Raw genomic sequence first — 20,389 nt, 5'->3', positions numbered from 1 at the left:
ATCTTGCCTGTCTGGTTTGACACTGCCACTCCCAGCTGCCTGCCCTGCCCCTGTGCTTAAGGTCACTGCCTCTGTAGGTGAGTTGATAATATAGTGTTTGCCTGCACCTCAGCCACCCCTGGGCAGAGCACAGCAAATAAATTAAACTACAGCTGAAGACAGGTTTGTGCTAAGATGCTGGACTGGACCAGGCCCTTCAACACAAACCTGTATCAGACAATGTAGAAGAGTAATACTGCAGGTTAACACACTAAAAATTGTAAGTGTATCCAGCAGTGCCATCAAAACCCTTTGTTAGGTAAGGGTGGCAAAACCTGACTTTTGTGGAGGATCTTCTTTCTCCTGGCAGTCCTTGCTTCACCACTGCCTGTCTCTTTGGGACAGGCAGATAGGAAAACTACTTGAGTTGTTCTGATGAAAGAGCTCACAATGAGCCCTGTGTTACACAAAATTTAAGTAGAGAATTACTGCCCTGAGAAGCTTGCAGTCTTAAAAATGAAACAAAATGCTGTTCTGGTTCTGTGTGATTGTAGGAATGACGCTTTTTCATTCCTATTGGACCCAGGTAATTAGTCTGGGCAATTCTGTCTTAAGTTAAATCCTTTGTGTTTTGTATGTACAGAAGATGCAAATACCTGTTCTTATGTATTTTCTAACATTGAGCCACTCTTTTGGGCTTCAGCCTGTGCCCTTTCCAAGCAGTTAGTAGGCATTTTAATCCTTGCTTTACAGCTGGTTTCTTTTTCCTTTTTAAATATTTTAGTGTGAGCTGGTGTGCTACTTGCAACATTTTGAATGCTTCATCAGCCACAAACAAACCTTGAGCTCCTTGTGCAGTTAGGCAGCCTACGTCTTGCAAGCCCTGCCCTGTTCACATCACATCAGTAGTAAAGGAACAGGTTACAGCCGGAAGCGGTTTTAGTTTCCCAGATTGGTTTCTGTGGGGTCATCCCAAGGAATCCAGAAATGCACCCAACCCAATACCTGAAATTGAACTTAGTCATACATGGAAGCCTCTTCAGTCATACACACACACACGCTGATGCTTTCCCTGCGCCACTAATGGACATTTTTGTGGCTGCAGAGCTTTCTGCATGTAATTGGCCATTTTAGTGGCAGCCCAATCACTTTCTCCTGAAAAGCCATTCCCACTGTAGCTGTTGCCTCAGTGACTTCTATGCAGGAGGGGTAGAAGGGGTATCTAGATCAGCTGTCTGTAGGAAGCAAACCTAGCTGAATCTGTTGTTATGAAAGAGGAATGCTGTGTGACCTTTAATTGGGCAGTGCGCTTTTAGCCGTGTTGCTTACTCCCTGTCCTCGTCTTTGAAAAGGTGCTGGTAAACAATCAGCTCCTGACAGGCCAGATCAACTTCAGCCGTAGCCATTCAAGGACTGAGGAGAGCTTGGTCCCTTCGAGAGAGAGAAATCAGCTTATTTGCTTCTGTCTTTGTAGCATGCCATGAAGGCACAAGAAGATTTTCTTTCCCTCTCAAAACGTTTTGCATGTGAACTGTCAAATGTAGGTTCCACCCCAACAAGAATTCGAAATCACGATAACACAAGACTGAACTCAGATTAGCTTACAAAAAAAGGTCTCAGCTTAGTTAAACTGCATGAGCATGCACGTTGTCAAATCCTGTAATATGGTCATGTGTCCAAATGTAGCAGCCAGAATATTTTTAAAGGCAGTGTAAATGTTGATCATAACTAAGGGAAAAATGCAGTAAAGGTTATTTTATATACCTTCGTAAACCTTCAGTTAGAAAAGCACGTGAACTTTCATACATTCTGAGTTATCTTGGTATAATCAAGAGGGCAAAGTTCCTTTGAAGAAACATTCTTACATGTATCTGCGTACCAAACATTACAGCTTTATGCTAGTGACAGTGTTAAGAAACAGCAAAGTTTACTGGAAGCTGTTTGTAAAAAGCCAAAATGAAAAATTTAGTCTAGCCTTATGGTTTAGGCTGAGAACAGCCAAAAAGTAAATAAAAGCAAGTATGATTTACTATTAAGTACTAAACAAAACGAAGTTCTCTAAAAGAAGTTCTCTGAGTGCACCAGTGAGTTGAGAAATCATCTAGCACTGGCTACATCTTGCCTTGCCCCCATGATCACACTGTGCTCATTTGAAGTGCTCTCATATGGGTAGCGACGTCCTTATGTATCAGAATCAACTGCACGTCATAGGGGCTGCAGCTTAGCCTTCTGCTGCTTCCAGAATAAGCACAAAGACAACTCGGTCAAGCAGAGTTTCGAGAACCTGCTTTTTCCTGGGTTCTAACAACATCTGCCTTAAAATGTAGACAAAAATTCTCTTTGCATCACTCCATACTGAGGGAATACAGAACAATGCCCAGGGTGGAGAAAATCTCTCTCTCAGGCCAGAGGAGAGGCGTCTCAGGTCTTTATGCTGTCGCAGCTCAGCTGAATAAAACAAACCCTCCTGGTAGGGTACATAATTAATCTGGACTCCTGTGCACTACTGTACTGCAGCTAATTACAGCTCTAGTTTAGGATGCTTAGCTCATGGCCTGTCCACCTAGAGCTTCCACCTGAAATTCTGTTTGAACCTAGTCTGTTTTTTTAACACTGCTGCGAGTTCTTTGTCGGTGTGCTGCTCTCCTTTCTCGTGGGGGTGATACACAAGTCCTAGCAGGTGTGAATCCATGAGCAATACCAGATCTACAGCCAGTGCAGCGCTGGATTTAATTTTGCTGTTATTTTACTTACAAAGTTGAGCTTTCAGGAGGGCAGGCGTGTCCTATTAGCCCCTTCCTAAGCCAAAAATGGCATATCCCTAGGGCTACCATAAATATATATGGACCTGTTAAAGAAAGACCATTTCTCCAACCTACTGGGTGAGGCTTAGACCCTCTTGGAGCAGCCTTAGGATGCGGTATGTGCTGCATGGCTTGCTAACTTGCAGGTGGCTGTCGCATACAAGAACAGCATGTGAAGGTAAGCAAGCCCTTACACCATAGTTGTTCCTGCAGCTTGGATTTTGTCCTCTCAGAGATGTGCACAGACCACAGTTCACTGACACCTCTACTGGAAAATAGGAGGAAGCAAAAGGTAATGGTTGTCACCCTGTTACTGATAAAGATGAAAACACTAATATATAAGATATTATTGGTCCAGCCCAAGAGTTCTTGCTTGTCTTTGTTAGCTAACCTGCGTGTCCCTTTTGTTCCAGAGTTGGCCCCTTCTGTCTCTGTCTGACAGAACACATACTCAAAAGCTAGCCTTGAACATCCTGGTAGATAGGAGACCCTCTGGATGTGACTCAGCAACTCATCCCTTCATGTCTGAGTGGCAGGCATGAGAGCATAGGGGCAGGATATAGTGTGAGAGTCTGCTCTGCCTAAGCAATCAGCCTCTATTTGCTTATTTCCTAGCCACATGTGTCAAGTTACTGACGTGCCGAGAGGCTGGATGTAGTTTCCTCTGTATTTTTCCAGCCGCAAGTTAGTTGTAGCCAGAAAAGTTTGTGCAGCAAAACAATGTGTCCTACTACACTTCTTATTTGTGAGACTTACCTGTCTGTAAAAGACTCGCTCCAAGATGCTCCCTGCAGGGAAATTGGGAGCAGGTATTTTTTCACATCAGTTTTTCTTTAGTGTCTAAAAAGAGAGCAAAAGCAAGCAGCGCACATCTGGTTTTCTCTGTTTTAATACACAAAATAAGCATTTTTCCAACATGCTTTTAAACGATGAGAAAAATCATTCCCAGACCTTGCTCCTTTAGAAGACACTTCTAAATCATTAAGTCCTAAATTCCACAAAAAAGGAAAACCAATCTCTCTTCCATCAGCCTTAGCAGCTGTTTCACTAACTTCCCCTTAAGTAGACCAGATGCACTCGAACATTTTCCTTCCGTCCTACTGTATATTTTCTGTCCAACCTTCATGAATAACAGAGGGTTAATACGACTTACGAAGTACATGCAATGCTGTAGAGTCAGGTACAGCAGTAACAGGCAGGCGATCGCAGCTGGGTCCCAGACAGAGTGAAACAGCATGTAGCTTAACAGTAACTGATCTTCCATGTTGATGCATGAGTGATAACCAATGCCTTGTTTTCCTTGCAGTGGACAGAAAGAAAGAAGTCGTGATGAGCTCCTGGGAGTTGTATTCAGTGGTCCTCAGCCAGCATGGAAATTCCTAGAAGAAACAAAAGGAAGGACATCTTGTCCTGTTCCCCAGGTTAACATGCCCTTTAAGAATCAGGAAAATGTACGATCTAGTTCTCTGCTGTATGTGTAGACCTGGACGGAGTCAAGACTTCAAACCACTGGTACAAAGTTCACAAACTTGCTGATGTTTCCCAATAATAGCAAGTCTTAAACATAGTCTGAAGTGATGTTGCTGATCCTGGTTTATGTGGGGAAGATACACATTTCCTTGAGACCAAAGTTCCATGTAGGCAAGATCATTTCTTCTGAGGATTGGTGACTCTCCGGAGGCCTTTCAATCGACTAAGCAATTCCGTAATGAAGTCCTATAATGAGAATTGGTCGAAGAAGGATGTCATGTTAATTCCAGTGCTTTCCAGCCCAAAGAGTACTATGGCGCTTGCATTATTCCCACATTTGCCTTCGTGTTAAGCAGAAGCCAGAATTTTGACACGTATTGAGCAAATCTATCTCTTAGCTTAGGAAAGGAGATCTTCTGATGGATGAGAAGGGTCTAAAAGCCTCTCTACTTCCCTTCCCCTGTCTTCCTCTGGAGCAGCCACGTTGACTTTCTCCCCAGGAGCCAGTCTGCCCCTCTTCATCCCAGATACCTGCTTTTTCCACCTTGAGATGACCTCAGGATGCTGCTGTCCTCTGTTAGGTTCCACTGCTTCCTGTTGCCACCATAACCTCCTGCCCAATTCTGCTGCCCTCACAATCTAGGGCAAAGCAAGCTGTCCCTCTTGTTGAACCTGTAAAGCTCCATGTTGTAGATTGCAAACCATCTTGGAGCTGTGACAATTCTACAAGGAAGTGGCTGGCAGAGAAGAGGTGGAGCAAAACACATGCAGGACTAATGATAAACTGGTGCCGGGGTTGAGGCAGAGCAGATAGATGAGCAGTTAATGGAGATAAACCCGACTACTTTGCTGACACAGCCAAGGACTATGAACTAAACTGGACCATCTGGTTATTCCAAGCAGAAGCCAATGTGACTAGTGCAAACTTTACCCTCTACATGACAAGTAACATCACCATAAAGGAGTGTGCAACCTTTCTTCACCCAAAGAGGTAGCTACATGTCCTTGTAATTAGGCAAAGTCACTGGAAGTATTGCAGCTTGCTACCATTTGTGCTTTGGGGATCACTTTGGGGATCAGAGGTTGCCTGCCACAGCTTGCTCTGGAAGTGAATGCCTAGGATCATACATACCTTTTCAAGTCAGTCCCTTCAGAGGAAACCAGTTTGTTTCCTTTGCTGTCTGCAAAGAGGCTGCTGTGATCTTTCGAAGGGACTGTATTCAGGATCACCAGGGTGAAAGTACATGTTTTTGCCAATGGGGCAGCAGTATCTGTAGGTAGCAAGTACCATGCTGTCTGCAAGACACTTTCATGGCTCCTGAATCAGTAGAGCAAACTCTTTTCAGTTATCTCCCTGGGAATGTGGGGTTCTTGCCTGAGATCTGAAATTCAGACACTCTGAAAACTATTTCCCTATTGCCAGCCTTGTCTGCTGAACCCTGCTAGGAGAGTATCTGTAACGATTGCTACAGCTGAGTTTCATTTCGATGGTGGTTGTGCATCCACCTCATTTTCTGTATGTTCACCACTGCACAGCTACATAGGCTCAGCAAGAGGTGGAGAGTGATGAATGATGTCCAAGCACAACGTTCACATGCAATGCATGTGACTGAAGCAGTGATGGGGGACCCCATTGTGCACAGGTGGGCTGTGCAGTGAAGGCAGTTGCTGTGTGGTGCCTGCACTACACTGCAAAGTACTGGGCTCCACTCCTTCGGGCTTTGTGACAGCTTGTGCGGTATCTTTAACTCTCTAACTCAAAACCAGTACTTGTAAAGGTCACATGGAAAAACAAACGTGTAAAACTAACTTAGGTGGCCACTGCTCAACAGTTATCTGCCTAATCCCATCTGAGGGCCATCCTACATCCTTGTCACTCATAACGCTAGCGTGGTTTAAGCTAAGAGTGCATTTAGTTAGCAGTGTGCAGGATGGTTTATGTGAGCCACATCACTGTCTATGGCTTTTCTACACTGAGAATCAAATAGCAACTCAGCCTGGTCAACTTAGGATGTCCAAAACATGGAATGAACTTTCTTTGGTTGTAAAGCATAATTCCTTTCTTTGCTCCGCTGCTCTGCCTTCAGCTCACCCATGTGGATTTATGTGTATTTTTCTAACACAGCAGAATAAAGTGGCAAACACCTCCCACTGGGAATTAAACAAATCTGCAGCATCATGGCAGGCACAGTAATATCTTAGCTATTCAGCCAAGCAGCAACAAAGACACACTCTCTAGAGCACAGTATAAGGGATACGTATATATACACGCACACTGGTGGTGCTTCACTCACCTCTGTTGGGCTGGAGCACTCATGGAGTATTTCCTAAAAACCAAGGAGGAGTCATTTTAGTATTATGAGTTGACCTGTTCTCCCCCCGCCTACAAAAAGGGCATATAATCTTACTACATTTGACAGGCTAAGGCACAGGGAAGCATCGTGCAACACTGTGTACGCATATTCTATACTCCACACGCCACTACTTCTCTTTAAGAAGGAAGTCCCTAAGTTATAGTCACCAAGTCCCTCTCTCTGACCTGTAGTTTTAATTTCTGTTCTTCATTAGGGACGTCCAGAAGATCTTCAAGATCAATGTGTGGTTCAGGAGCTGCTGCCTCTGTTTCCTCTCTTAGCTAAAAAGTAAAAAAAAAATACAGAGTTAATAAACCTTCAAACTTCTAAGAACTCTAAAGGCCATCTTTAAGAACTAAGCAGCTGGGAATGAACTAGTTAAATAGAACTACGCTGTGAAGTTGAGGTCAAAATACAAATCACCTCAAAATAAAGAAGTTCTTATAAAGAGGGTAAGGATTCCAGCCCCTTTGTGGTGTCTGCTACAGCCACACACCCTGATGTACACATTCTTCATCTTTTCCCACCTCAACACTTGATACCACTGCTCAGGGATCATCATCCACCACGGGAAGACCCCTTCGAGAGTATCCAGCTACAACTGCCAACTGCAATACAACGTAAGCCAGCCTGGGACAATGCTCATCTATGAAGAGCGTGCGCAAGCATTCACCAAACAGAAATCCAGCAGGCTTAATCTTACAGAGGCACAACTAATACAAGGAGATTTTAGGCTTTTAGGCTAAAGACATTCACATAGTTGGTATTTACGGCAAGGCTTTTTGCATTATTGGAGAGAAAAACAGTTATGCTTTTGAAAGGCCCAACTATTTTTCCAGCTTTCTAACAGACATGAGAGAGTTATAATAGTCTCCTTTAACATGAGGGACACCTCAAGCTTTGGTGATCGCAGTAATAATCTTGTAATGCATGGGGGTGTTAGCTGGAAACATATGTAAACTTGATCACAAACACACTTCAGCCCCGCATGTCTCTACAAGACTGTAAGGAAAGCAGGATGCGGTTTCCAGCGTATTTGTAAAATGACTCTTTGACAACACAACACTAGTGATATTTTAACATAAAAATCAGCAGAATAAGTATACTGAGTAAACAGTGCAGTACCTGACTGCTGGGTAGCGTTTATGGATGTGTAAGTAAAATGTTAAACAATAAAGGCAATACTTACAGGAAAAAAAGAAACTTGTCCTGAGCAGCCTCTGATACCAAGCCAGAGAGGAAACAGAAACCTTTGTGTGGCTTTGTTACGCAGATGACTTGACAATAATAAAACAGGCTTAACTATATTGTACTGTGACCCACACAGCATTTATTCTTAAAAGTAATAGTTTTCCTGTGACTGTTTAGACAACAAGTGTTGATCCATCCTGACTGTCTCTGGCTAGGAAGCTAAATAGGCCAGGAGAATGAGCCAGGGTAGGAATTCCCTATGGCTTTCTGGTCCTAGTATGGATGGTGTTCTGGCTTCCATGTGCAGGGAATCGTCCTGAAAATCAAAATTGTCACCTGAGTCTTAGTTTTGTTGCAAAAATCTTAATGACGGTAAATAGCACAGCATTCACATTATCTGTATCATGTGGCGACGTCTGAACTAACCTGGCTGGCATTTGAATCTGCAGTGCTGCTTGCTCTGACTCTGTCACACAGGTTTCTGGAAGTCACTGAGGGACACTGCGCTGCCAAGGGCAGGTGGAGCAAAGGAAGAAGCTGACAAAGAGACAATGTGACAGAAGTCGATGGACCCAAGGAAGCCCAGACTAGCAGGGCTAACTAAATAGTCTTGCTACGATGCACAGAAGAGAGCAGGAGGACCTGCTGGACACCTGGGTGATTACAAGTAATTTACTGTGGCACATGTATTTATTTGAAAAGATCCTATTTAACCCCCTGTTGTATCCTATTAAAAGTCTCATCAGAGACTGGCACAGCATCATGTTACGTAGTTCCTGGTAGCAAATCTCTTAGGTTGGCCCAGGAAATTGGGAAACCTGTTGTGCTGGAGAGGTGCTAGCAAAGTCAATCCACCGGCAGTCTGTTCCTGTAAGGGCATGGCTGGATTTCTCATTTGTGCCTGCTGGGATTTTGTAGTAGAGAAAAAAAAATATCTCCTTTGGGCAGGCAGTCTGATAACAGTAAACAGCTAATTCTCAGAAACCCAGAAGTGATAATGTAACCTGACTTGTTTTTCTGACACCTTTACAAGTGTACATCTGTAGACTTGGGCAAGTAAGGGTAGCACACAGGGAGCCTCATCCTGGGTCATGTTACTGCTGCTACCAAGTGCCTCTCATCTGTCTTGAGGGAAAAAAAAAAAAAAAAAAAAAACCAAAAACCACCAGATCCACAACCAAAACCTTCCCAAACCTTCCCTTTAAAACGGCAATAATTCCCCAAAGGGCAAGACACTCTGTTACTCAAAGCAGCAGCCATTCTGCTTGCTCATCTCTGGCAAATCTCAGCAGTCAGGCTGAGCTACCAAGGCCGGGGACAGTCCCCTAAATGCCAGTGCAGACGTGGTTGGCAAGCGACACCGTCACTGTCACTGTTCTTCTGGACAGCCTTCGCTCACTGGGACCACCACTCCAGCTCTTTGCAGGCGGGCTGCATTTTGTCTGTCTGACTCGATCTAGCGATAACATCTGCTCCTATGTGCTCCATATAATGTTTCATAATGCATTATCGAGAAGCCTTAGATACAGCTGAGAATTTATTACTATAATTGAGAAACAATAGAAAATAACTGGAAATTCATAATTAAGTCTTGAAGAGATTATGAGCTTTATCCTTTCTCATTTTTACTACGCAAGCTATAAAATTGTTTGGAAAGTCAAAGAATGTTAATTAACAGAACAGGAGCAGTAATATGCTCATTTTCAGAGGAGCCATGCATTTGCAACAGAAGGACCTTTTTCTCCATACTTGTTTTCTGCTGCATAAATTAAACCAGAAATTAACTATTTTTTTCTCCCAACATGGCACGAGAGCCTGGTACGTTCCCACAAATATCAAATAGGAAACAGTCACATAGAAAATTATTACGATAATAATAATAAACAACAACAGAAATAATACAGACACCCTCAGAGACAGTTCCTGAAGTCTGGCTCGTCAGCTGTGGAGCTGACATCATTCTGTGGCTCTCAGGTGCAGAAAATCAGCCTGGGCAGACAAGAGTTTCTCTGTAGCATCATGGCATATAGCACAAAAATTGCCTTTCCTGGACTGTTTAAATATGTCCACTTCCACTGCTGATTGCAATTTGAAGCTGCTGATGCTCCGAGTGGAAGATTCTAAGCAATCATCAGCTCTTTTTCCCTTGTATCTCAAAAATGTGCTTAACACTGTGCTGGGGTGCAAATAAAACAGGGCAGAAAGGGCATGACAGCTCATTTAGTCCGTCCACATCCAGGACATGAATAAGCCGTTTTACACAATTTGTTAAACCCGTCTATGTCTTCTGTTGAAGATGTACTGGGTTGCGCGTCAGGAAAGCTATGTTCTCTTTACTGCACCAGCCATTGTCCTACAGTTAAAAGCAAAACCCTTAGTCAATCTATTTAAATGGCTTTAAGACGATGATGTACAATGTGGGAAATCCTTTCGCCTTTTTCTGTACCACACTCCAAAGGAGTTATCTCAAGCATGGAAGGGCACTAACCCTTCCAAAGGCTCCCAGTGTAAGTGCCATCCATCTAAGCACAAAATATGAACCGAAGCAATACTACCAGGTTAAAATTTCAGTGTACCCAGCCAGTGCTGGAACTTGATTTAAATGTCACACCACCCTGCAGAAAAAGCGTCATGCACCCTGCAACAGCTCGAGTGAAGCCTGGTGCCATTCACATGCTGGGCCTAGGCACTCCTGGATCTTTCTTAGTGGGACAGCTCTCAGGCAGGAGGAATTGAAGAGGGACTGCTCCTGGTGCGAGGGGAATCTCAGGCACGGAAGACAGCTCTGGGGATTTGTGAAGATGAAGGCGTAAGATCTCTACATTTGAGCATGTTTGGTTTTTTCTCTTTTTTCCCCTGCTGCCAGTGGCGTGTCCAGACCCTGCAGCTACAGGTACAGCATTATCCGGAGCATCTCATTCAAACAGCATCTATAGCTACACTCCTGTGACCAAAAGGAACAAGGATACACTGATATCTCCAACCCAGCTGGCTTAGATACTGCTTGCAGCAAAGCCACTCACCACATGGGGCTCTGCAGTAAGAAGCATCCTGGGTTTGTACATCTCTCCAGGTTCTGCAGCTCGCGGTGAGCAATAGCTACAGCCCTCCCAGCGGGTGCAAGACCAGGCAGTTTAAAGCTAGTTGGATCCTATTGGTGCAAGCATCTCTGACAGCACACACCAGAGAGAGAGTGCTGTAGCAGGTGGTAATAAGACACCTAACGAAGGCTGAAGATGACAAGCTATTTCCAGTAAGGCAGAGCAAGCAAACTTCTGTCCCTGCACACAGGGCCTCTGGTCCCATTCACCTGATGAGCGAGGGGCTCGTTTGCCCCAGCTACTCACCTGGCATTGGTACAGCTCCTGCAGCTGGGTGTTGATCCATTCCTCCAGGTCTAGCCAGCGCTGTAGGTCTTTGCGGTTGTACTTTATGGTTAACTTGCCCAGTTTCCTGGGTGATGGTTCCTCCCCAGGTTTCTCTGGTGTCTGGAAGGTCACCCGGGGCAGCGCACTGGAGTTGCTGGCCATGCTCACGGCTTCCTCCTCGGCTTCCTCCTCCTCCAACAGCGGGAACTCGCCTTCCTGCAGGCTCCCTCGCTCCTTTTCTCTGTTTCCTTTAACCAACGCCTCTCTGCAACTAGTGGCTCACAGCGCGAGGTGCTGCCAGGTGCCAAGGGCAGGCAGCATCGGCGGTGCCAGGGCGGGAGGTGGAGACCACCACACGGCCGGGGCAGCAGCCAGGCCCTGCAGGCAGAGTTACAGCGGCAGATTCTTGGGTTTCACCATCGGCTGCGCTGAGAGGAGCCGGGAGGCAGGCAGAGGAGTTGCTGCAATAACATTTGTTGTTAAAAGAAGCCAAGCAAACCAAGGAATTGACGAACCAAGTTGGTTAATATTTAACAGAAGTCGGCTCCAAGAGGTGGGGAAAAGGGTGGTTTTAAATGACTGTTTTCCTACAGGCATAACTTACGTGCATGTGCAATTCCGGAGGGCCGACCCATACATAATGCATTGCATCCTGCTGCGTTCAAGCTCCAGGAGCCTCTGTAAACTACTGTGCCTGCAGCTACAGGGTTTTGCTCCTGGTGAAATGTGTATTTGGCATTTTCCAGCTAAAGCACTGGACCCAGCGCAGATAAGAAGTGGTCTGGAGCCGGGTGGCTACATCCACTATCTTGCAAGAGTGAGAATACCAGCTCAGTGACACTGCAAGCCAAACTTGGTCTTAACAGCCCCATTTACATTGTTCTTCAATCTGTAAATTTATTCCAACTTTCTCAAAAAATTTCTGTAGAAATCCCAGTGGCCTGAATCTGACATCATTTGAGCAAGGTGCTTCTGAGAGAAAACAAAATATCTGTGCTTTTAGTTAAAAAAAATAAAAAGCACAGTATTTGACATAGTGACACTGCAGGGCAAGGCCTGTCTAGGGATGTAACACTCTCTCTTTCCCACTGAACAACGGTAAACAGGTTCACCTGCTGAAGCATCATAAACTGCTATCATATTTTATATTATATATTATCATTGCTTGGCTTACAATCTCTTTCTTACTGGAAGGCAGGTTAAAGGTCTGCAGCATTATTGCCCTATGCCATTTAGAAGGATACATGTAGCAGCGCAGTTAAGAGGAACAGAAATCAGGCTGGCTGGGTTTAAGGGGTGCCAGGGCGCTGGGACACCTGCATTCCCTCTAGACGCTGTATCACACCTCTTTATTCATACGCTCCAGAGCCCTCTGGTGACCTGCCAATGGAGATGCCCTGTGGAACGGACAAACCGGCTGAGCCCCTCCATCGTGAAGCGGGTCCAACAATCCCAGTCTTATGATTTACATGGAGAAAGCAAGTCAGTCTCTGCTGCTCCTGGCAGCCAAGGTACTTCCCGCTGGGAGACCAGGAGCTAGACGAAGTGAAGGGAAAGCCACCAGCCCTTCTCCCACTAATAGCTGCCGCAGGGCTGCGCGGGGCAGTCTGCACAGGGGCTGGTCTCCTCTGGGTGTTGTACCCAGTCCCCCTGCCAAAGACACATCCCTGTACCCAGAGCACAGGTGATACAGCCTGGTGGTACAGCCAGCCAGCAACATCCTGTACACGGCACGATAGAAAAACGGGCAGAGCCCTTCTTTTCATCCTGAATTTGAACAAAAAAAAATAAAAGCGTTTTCTGATGGAAAATTCCACAAAATGCTGATCCTGAAACTTGCTTCCACATCAGTGAGGGCTAAGGTATTAAAGTATACCTGAAATGGATATCACCTCCTCTACTTTTCAGGCAGCCTAAAATTTCTCTTCAGAAGACAGCTGTCAGCCATTTAATTTAAGCAGCGTTACCCATTTTTCCTCACTGCATTGCTGTATCCTCCCTCTAATCTCACTTCTAAAAATTGTCTTATCTAGACCAAAATTTCCCAGAAAAATCCTTGTTGTAAGAGGTTCAGTGAGTGCAGGTTCTTCAGAGATTCTTAACTGTTAGAAACCTTGCAAAACCCATTGAACATCCTATAATGCGTTTGCAACTACTGACTTTTCAAAGGTTAATATGCTGGCCCAACACAGGCGGATTTTTCACAGGGTAACTGGAACAAAGGAGACACGCTGCCAGGTGTCAAGTTCCTGTCTCCAAACAGAAGTGCTCTATTTTAGCGTTCAAGGGCTGACATTTTTTAACAGGGGCAAACAACCTGTATTTTCTTTGGTCCCGAGGAACTCCAGACAGGCTGGCATTAAGACCAGAGAAAGAGGACCAGGCTCATGAGAGAAGCTACCGGGCATCCCTGAGTCAGTGCAAAAATCTGCAGCGGCCGAGAGGCCGGCAAGGAAGTTGCCCCCTTCCTCCATCTCCTGTGCTGACTCTGGTGCTCTTCATTGAGCAGTTCAGTTCAACTCTACATGAAAGGTGGGGTTTGCCCTGTTAATTTTTTGTGAGCATAGTTGAATTTATGAAGCACAGGATGTGTAGGTCACAGGATAGGTGTGAGGATGAGGAATAGGGGAATGTAACGTGTCCTAATGGCTCTTCAAATGCCTTGAGCTGCTGTTGACTTGTAACCTCACTTGAGCATGAGAAATGCCCTGAAATACCGCATCTGAAAAAGGTCCACAGGCAGGCTCACCCCACCGTCCATACTCTTATCGACAAAGTAATAAGCAGACCCTGCTGGCCTCGTGCTGCTCTATCAGTGTCACCCTACAATGGAATAAGAGATTCATGGGTGATGTCAGAGGCCCTCTTAGGAAAGCCGTAAGCCAAAATGAGCCAGATTGCAGGATGGTCATCATACTGCTTTGGCTTATATGGCTTAGTCATGAATTCTTTGTAATGAGGAGGTGGCAATATAGAAATAAATATTTACAGATAAAGTAGGCCTCCTCCGGTAATAAACTATTTTAATCTATCATTAAAGCAAGAGGAAGAAGCAAAAAGACTGTGTGCAGTAACACTCTGGAGGCTGTGCTAGAAGTTCCTGCAGGCACAGGATTGAGTGCCTTTACACAGGGTAAGTGATATTGTCCCATTTGAACAAGGCAGCATCTCCTCCGGGTGCACCAGCCGCCTGCCAGCACTGACAAGCGCCAGCTGCCACCAGACAAGAAGCAGCTGTGTGATTCTTCCCGCAACGCTGCACCTCGTCCTGTCCTTCCCTCACCTCACAGCAGATTCAGGTGGCCGAAGGGACAGGAGGACATTCACCATTTCATTTGGACATGGACAGCGGGGGGATCTCAGAGACCTCAGGCATTGCTGGGAGATGAGATCTTATTTTCAACCTAGTTACCTCTCCGTATAGCCTTGGGCATACAACCTGGACCAAAATTTCAGAAGTGAACTCACACGCTTTGGCAACTAAGACATCTAACCAGGCAACCTGTTTTTTCACAAGTGCTGCGCACACGTAAGCTCCAGTGGACTTCCTTCTGCAGTTGCTGGTGATCGTGTCCTCTGCAAATCTGCGTATCATTTATGTTGGTGAATAAAAGGGGTTTAAATGCGGCCAACACATTTGAGTGTTAGACTGAAACACTTCAGTTTCCATGTGTGTGACCTGCAGGTGCTGCTCCTCCATGCCTGCCCTAAGAGTGAGGCTTTGCCTCTGAAAGAAGGGGGTATTTGATACTGTGGAGTTGGGCTTTTGTGACTGTCTATGGCCCCAGAGAGGGCCACCAAACCAAGCTGAGCATCTGCGTCGCAGTACCAAGCAGCTGTGACACTGATCCAGGGAGCAGAGCAACCAAATGCACGAGGCAGATCTAGTTACATGCCTCTGTTCTTGAAGCTAACAACCTCCATCCCACACCTGTGATCTAAGCTGGTGCTTCTCTTTCTCTCCGAGCTGACGACTGGGGTGCACGCTCAATAATTCAGCAGGGCCCCAGCTCGTCTTTCCAGAGAACCAGGTCGGCCCCTTTCCCTTGAGTCCCAGCCTAGAGAGGAACATTTCCCCTCAAGACAGCCAGAAGCCACTCTCCACCTGTTTTAGAAAATAATCACTTTCCCTGTGTTTGCGAACATGATGGTTAACACAAATTAAACCAGGGAAGACAGCAGAGGTGACTGTATCAATACTACATTGACACCACAAGGTAAAGAGGTTCTGCACCCTCCCGGGAGCAGGAACAGGCATAGAAAAGAGTTGTGCAGGTCAGAAAATGTAGCCAGACGTGGCGACTTAAAAAAACCCCAGAGCCCCAAGTGAGCAGCCCCAGTACACCCAGCATCTTGACACCCATCATCCACTTCCCTCATCCTCTAGTGTCTCCACAGGAGTGTGGAAACAGAAAAGGCTGGACTGTTGCCCCAGAGCTTTTGTCTTCAACTCCTGGAGACTTAAGGAAGCAGCCAGGGTTTTCCAGCTCACACAGTCCCCACCTCTCATCTGAGCAGTACTGCTGCCTTCCCACCAGCATGCGGAGAGCAGCCTATATATTATTCAGACACGGGATCAGTAATCAGTCATACTCCTCTTCCCCTGACAGTCTCACCTTTCATAAGGCACTGAGAGGGCAGTGAGAAGGAAGAATGCCAAGAGAAAGAGGAAAACATTGCCCAACTTAGTATTTGACCGATCAACCCAAAATTGCACTATTTGGCACCACCTCAGAAAATAGATGGGTCTCAGCAATAAAGATAAGAGCCCACGCAAGCTAGCCTGCCTGCCGACAGTCAAGTGAAGGGTAAAGGCTAATGGCTTATCAGCAGTTGAGAAGGGTAAATGAGAAATAGTTGTACTTACTGCTTTGGCACACCAGGGGAGTAGCAAACTCCTTCTTTAGGCAATTCTGACTATCCGTGTCCGTCCTCGACATCCGATAGCTAGTGGGATGTGTAAGTATCTCCACTGAGCACAAAGCCCCCCCCCCCGCCTTGAATACTTAGGTGAAGCTGATAACATGAATTAGATGCCAAATGGATTATTTAGGGATCTTTGAAAACCTGTCCATATTGTTTTGTTGCCCTCCCTCTTGTATTGCTTTGCTGTTTCCCTACAGAAAGGGGCCTGCGGCACTGAGAGCGTTATCAGTGTTTTCATGTAGCACAGAGGTTTCAGCAACTCCTTGAATGGTAGAATTGGAGACAAGAGAAGCACTGGCTGAATAGATGAAGGGAATCTTCCTTGTTTTCCAGCCTGCCTTCAACGTTTCAGGCTCGCAGAGGCCACCTGTGTAGTTCTTGCACCAAGAAGTTCATTGTGAAACGATCCCCTTGAAAGGCTGCAATTACACTTGTGGGGACTGTACTGCTCACAGCTGCAGGGAAATCACCAGCTACAAACACAGGGGAGAGCAGCCTTTCACCAGAGGCACTAGCAGCTGGCCTGAAGGTGTTGAAAGTCAGAAGGTTCCCAGGGATGCCATCACTGTAGGAAGCGATGGAGAAGGAGAGGCCATGGGGAACCCCACGGCCAACCCTGTTCCACTCACTGGTGCTGTAAAAAACAGCTCAGGTTGCCTATGGGGACTTCAGTGGGAAATGTTTATTCTAGTTCCTGCAAATTGAAGGTTCTTTGCTTCACATTCCCATACACGTCTCCCTGCAAAAGCCTAGAACAAACAAGACAAAAATGAAGATACTTTCTCGGTGTAGCTAGTCCTGACGCTGTTTTCCCTTCTTACTTTCCCAGTGCTCCTGCCCTTAGGGGTTTACCTTGACCAGCAACATTAAAGTAAAAGCCAGTGCCACGCAGGACTGTAGACAAGAACTTCCCCAAAGAAACAATATACCCTCATTGTTACTCCCTTCCCCAAAGCTACCCTCGATGCAATGGAAATGGCGCTCAAGAGGACTCAGCAGCCTGTCATCCTTTCCCTTGCTTTGTTCTGCCAGACCAGTGGTTAGTCACAGCCTTATGAGGTCCCTCCCTGTCTCCTTCCCTTGCCACATCACTTGCATCCGGGTCTCACCCCTAAACCGTCCCAGGAGGTTTAACCTGAGGCACATACAACAAAACAAGCAAGCAAGCAAACCTGTCTCCCAAGTGTTAGTTATACATTGGAGCGGTTCCCAGGTGAAGCTCAGCAGAATGGATTCGTCTGCAGAAGCCAGCGGAACAAGCTGCTGTCAGGAAGTCACTGCAGACGGTGATGCCATGGGGCAAAGGGGACCTGGACCAAGGCTTCCTTATTTTTCTGCCTGTTGGGATCGTTTCCTTCTGGAAGGTGGGCACCTTCCTGCCAGTGGGTGCTGGGGTCTCCATAGCAATCACAAGAAGGCTGGTGGCACAGGCTGCTGCGCCGTTTGTTACAAGCCATGCGTGTCTAATATAATCTTAGTCAAATATTAAACTATGGTGTGGCTTATCCTCCCAAGTCATCTCCTGAATAGTTATTGCCAGACTGAGAACAGACATTTCTCAAAGACGGACAAGAGTCAACGGTGACTCACTGTTTCAGGACCCCTTAAAAACACTCCTGAGTGATAAAATCACACACCCTCCTTGCCCTTCTAATATGAATAACACACGGCTCCGCTGAAGTCGTGGGAAATTATTTGTTTGGCAGAAGATGAGGGTTCTGATGGGATTTCTAGGCTGGGAAGGCAAAGAGTAAGTTACTAAGTTGGAAGGAAAGCTGCTGCAACAGAAAGAGGTTCCTAGAAGAGTCCTTGATCTTGGGACTAATCTCAATTAAAATTTTAATTACTAAACCTCTCCAGAAGAAACTGTGCGTATTTAGAAACTGTGCTACTGGCACAGAGGTGGGATGCATCCCTCCCACAGTGGAGGACCAAAAATGTAACCTTTAAAGGTCAAATAAACAAGCCAGACCCATCTGCTAAGCAGTAAAAAAAATGGATCAAATTTAAGAACACAGAGCATATAAAAAGTAAGATCACACACTTAGGAAATTGTCACCAAAAAATTCAGCTGGGGGCTGATCAGTTGAAAATGGCAGCGAGAACAAGATCCATAGAACATATATGGTTCATAAGACGGCTCTGCAGTCAGCCTATGAATGATACCAATATGATCTTAAGACCTATTCAGCAACATACTTCAGCAGACAGAGAAAGAAGATTAAATACTTCACAACGGTGATCCATTCTTTAGACTGTGGCATAGAATTCTCTAACAGATGTTTAATAATAAAAAATCTGAACTTGGAAAACGTGCAGAAAAAAAGCCGTTAGGACAAGAGAGGGGAAATGGAGACTGTACCATAAAAGAAGTGGTTGAAAGATCCTGGCTTGCTTGCATTAGGCTGAGTTAGGGTACGATTTCACTAAAATAAATACAGCTGAAAAGACAAAAGGAGATAAGATTTTTTTCAACTGAAAGGATAATAGTGCTTGAGAATACTGGAATATAAAGTAACTATAAATACATTTAGGGTGAGCAGCAGAAAATCTTGCAGCAGGACAACCTACTCTAAAGGCTAGGCTTGATCAGCTTATGACAGGGCTCATCCCTTCATAAATATTTAAAAAAAAAAAAAACAAAACAAACCAAAAAACACCCCAAAAGCCAAAACGGGGCTAAAGGTGCCAATCAAGGAGTCCTCCCAGCTCTGCATTTGTAGGAGTTACGTTACCTGGCACAGCAGAGGAGACGTCATGTCCTTCAGGTTTGCAGGAACCCTTGACAGAGGTTTTGTAACACAACCCTGCTTCTGAGGCAGATCAGATTGTTGCCAGTTAGTCAAAAATACCAAAACAGACTGTTTAGGGGCAGTTCTGCCAGTGTGGCTATCCAAGCCCGGTCGCTGGTTTTTGCAAACCAGTGTTTGGCCCCAGGGTAAGGGGCCAGCCGCTCCCTGAGCAGCACGCTGGGTCAGGGGACTGCACTGAGTCCCACCTGGCTCTGGACTGAAGGCTTTAAATATTTATACGGGAAAAAGTCTCCTCCAGGTTAAATACAAGAGGGAGCCCCCAGCAGAGTGTCTCAGGCAGTGCAGAATAAAAGAAGGAGGCAACCTTGTTGTTTTTATTTCTCCTGCACGTATTTAGAAGATGTGCAGGACAGCAAGGTCAGCTCTGCCTTTACTGCTCGCGTGAGCCACAGGTGGGTCCTAAAGACCTGGTATAGAGCTGGGGTCTGAGTGTGGAGTGGGAGACACCCATGCCTCTGCTGAAAAAGATTCATAGAGGCGATAAGGAAAACTAACATCTCTGCTCTGCAGACAGGCATGTTTCCTACTGCCCTATACACCTATTTTCATGGTTTAGGCTTTGCCTGTATTTTTTTTTTTTATACCCTACCATAGCCAGATCAAAGCAATTCCCTTCTGCAAACAGAAGTCACTACTATACACAAATGTCAGCATGAGGCCATAGAATGTCGTGACAGGTATTGAAAAATAATATTCCCACAACACTGTGTTCCCATAGCGTTTGTCTGTGACAGCCCGAGGGACGAAACATGTCTCTAACATTTCTCAATAAATCCCATGAGGATACAGAGAGAAGCAGCAAGAATTGAAATGCTGGACACCAGAACGGTCCCCAAAACCAGAAAGCCGGCTGCTGCTCGATACACAGCTGCTGCTCACCATCCCTCGTCAGAGGTACGCCACTCAACATCGTCTTACATTTGCTGCTGTTCTTTTAAGCGATGCGATATTTCATTGCAAATAACGTTTGAGCGAATTAACAAGCTCTCCCTGCTTTAGCTAAGGGCGACGGCAGAGGGATAAGGAGTTTACCCAGGGGCGTTAGGACTGTGACAGGCAGAGGGGCTGGGTGACACCGCCGTACGCGCCGAGCACGGGAATTTCATCAGGGCTCTGCAAGCAGGAAGGGAGAAAATACACGGGAGCTACGGCAGGCAGCCTTTGTGCTCCCGCGGCCCCGAGCGGCCCCGGCCTGCGGGGCGGGGGCTCTCGGCGGGCCGCGGCTGAGCTACACGGGCTTGAGCGGAGCAGTGCAACGCTGCTCATCAGCCTGGGGCGGTCACCGAGCGCTCTCACCGCCGCCGCACGGTCAGCCTGCGGGCACGCCACCGCGGGCTTTCACTCCAGCGCAACGCTGCGTCCTAGGAGCCGGCGCGGTCCCCACTTCGGGACAGCCGCACTGAGCGCGCCCCGCACCCCGCACCCGCCCCCCCCCGCACCCCGCACCCGCACCCCCCGCACCCGCACCCCCCGCACCCCGCCCC

The 20,389-nt window shown here is 46.2% G+C and overlaps 1 protein-coding gene across 3 annotated transcripts; it reads right to left on the bottom strand.

Annotated features, from left to right (window-relative positions):
• Positions 1 to 3,656: 3,656 nt before the first annotated feature.
• On the bottom strand, positions 3,657 to 19,245 carry PPP1R14D (protein phosphatase 1 regulatory inhibitor subunit 14D). Of its 3 annotated transcripts, none has more exons than XM_064462534.1 (6): positions 16,034 to 19,245; positions 12,411 to 12,563; positions 11,146 to 11,627; positions 6,793 to 6,888; positions 6,548 to 6,580; positions 3,657 to 4,162 (listed from the first exon to the last, which is right to left on the bottom strand). In XM_064462534.1, exons 3-6 carry the CDS (start codon positions 11,326 to 11,328, stop codon positions 3,923 to 3,925), a joined length of 552 nt encoding a protein of 183 aa, XP_064318604.1. In that variant the 5' UTR covers positions 11,329 to 11,627; positions 12,411 to 12,563; positions 16,034 to 19,245; the 3' UTR covers positions 3,657 to 3,922. The 3 variants fall into 3 exon arrangements, with proteins under 3 accessions (XP_064318604.1, XP_064318605.1, XP_064318606.1); XM_064462536.1 differs by having other exon boundaries at positions 4,038 to 4,499; XM_064462535.1 differs by having other exon boundaries at positions 12,411 to 19,245.
• Positions 19,246 to 20,389: the final 1,144 nt, after the last annotated feature.

This window comes from Phalacrocorax carbo, chromosome 10 (genome assembly GCF_963921805.1).
Source record: "Phalacrocorax carbo chromosome 10, bPhaCar2.1, whole genome shotgun sequence".
Classification (NCBI taxonomy): domain Eukaryota; kingdom Metazoa; phylum Chordata; class Aves; order Suliformes; family Phalacrocoracidae; genus Phalacrocorax; species Phalacrocorax carbo.
This window is presented reverse-complemented; position numbering and strand designations above follow the sequence as displayed.

Bases quoted from the DNA above. Each gene is read 5' to 3' on its own strand.
- PPP1R14D (XM_064462535.1), bottom strand. From the start codon at position 11,328: ATGGCCAGCAACTCCAGTGCGCTGCCCCGGGTGACCTTCCAGACACCA. The intron at 6,889-11,145 runs GTGAGTAGCTGG...TTTACTTTTTAG, and splicing joins AGGAGCTGTACCAATGCCAG to CTAAGAGAGGAAACAGAGGC. The intron at 4,163-6,547 runs GTGAGTGAAGCA...TGTTTCTTCTAG, and splicing joins AGTGCTCCAGCCCAACAGAG to GAATTTCCATGCTGGCTGAG.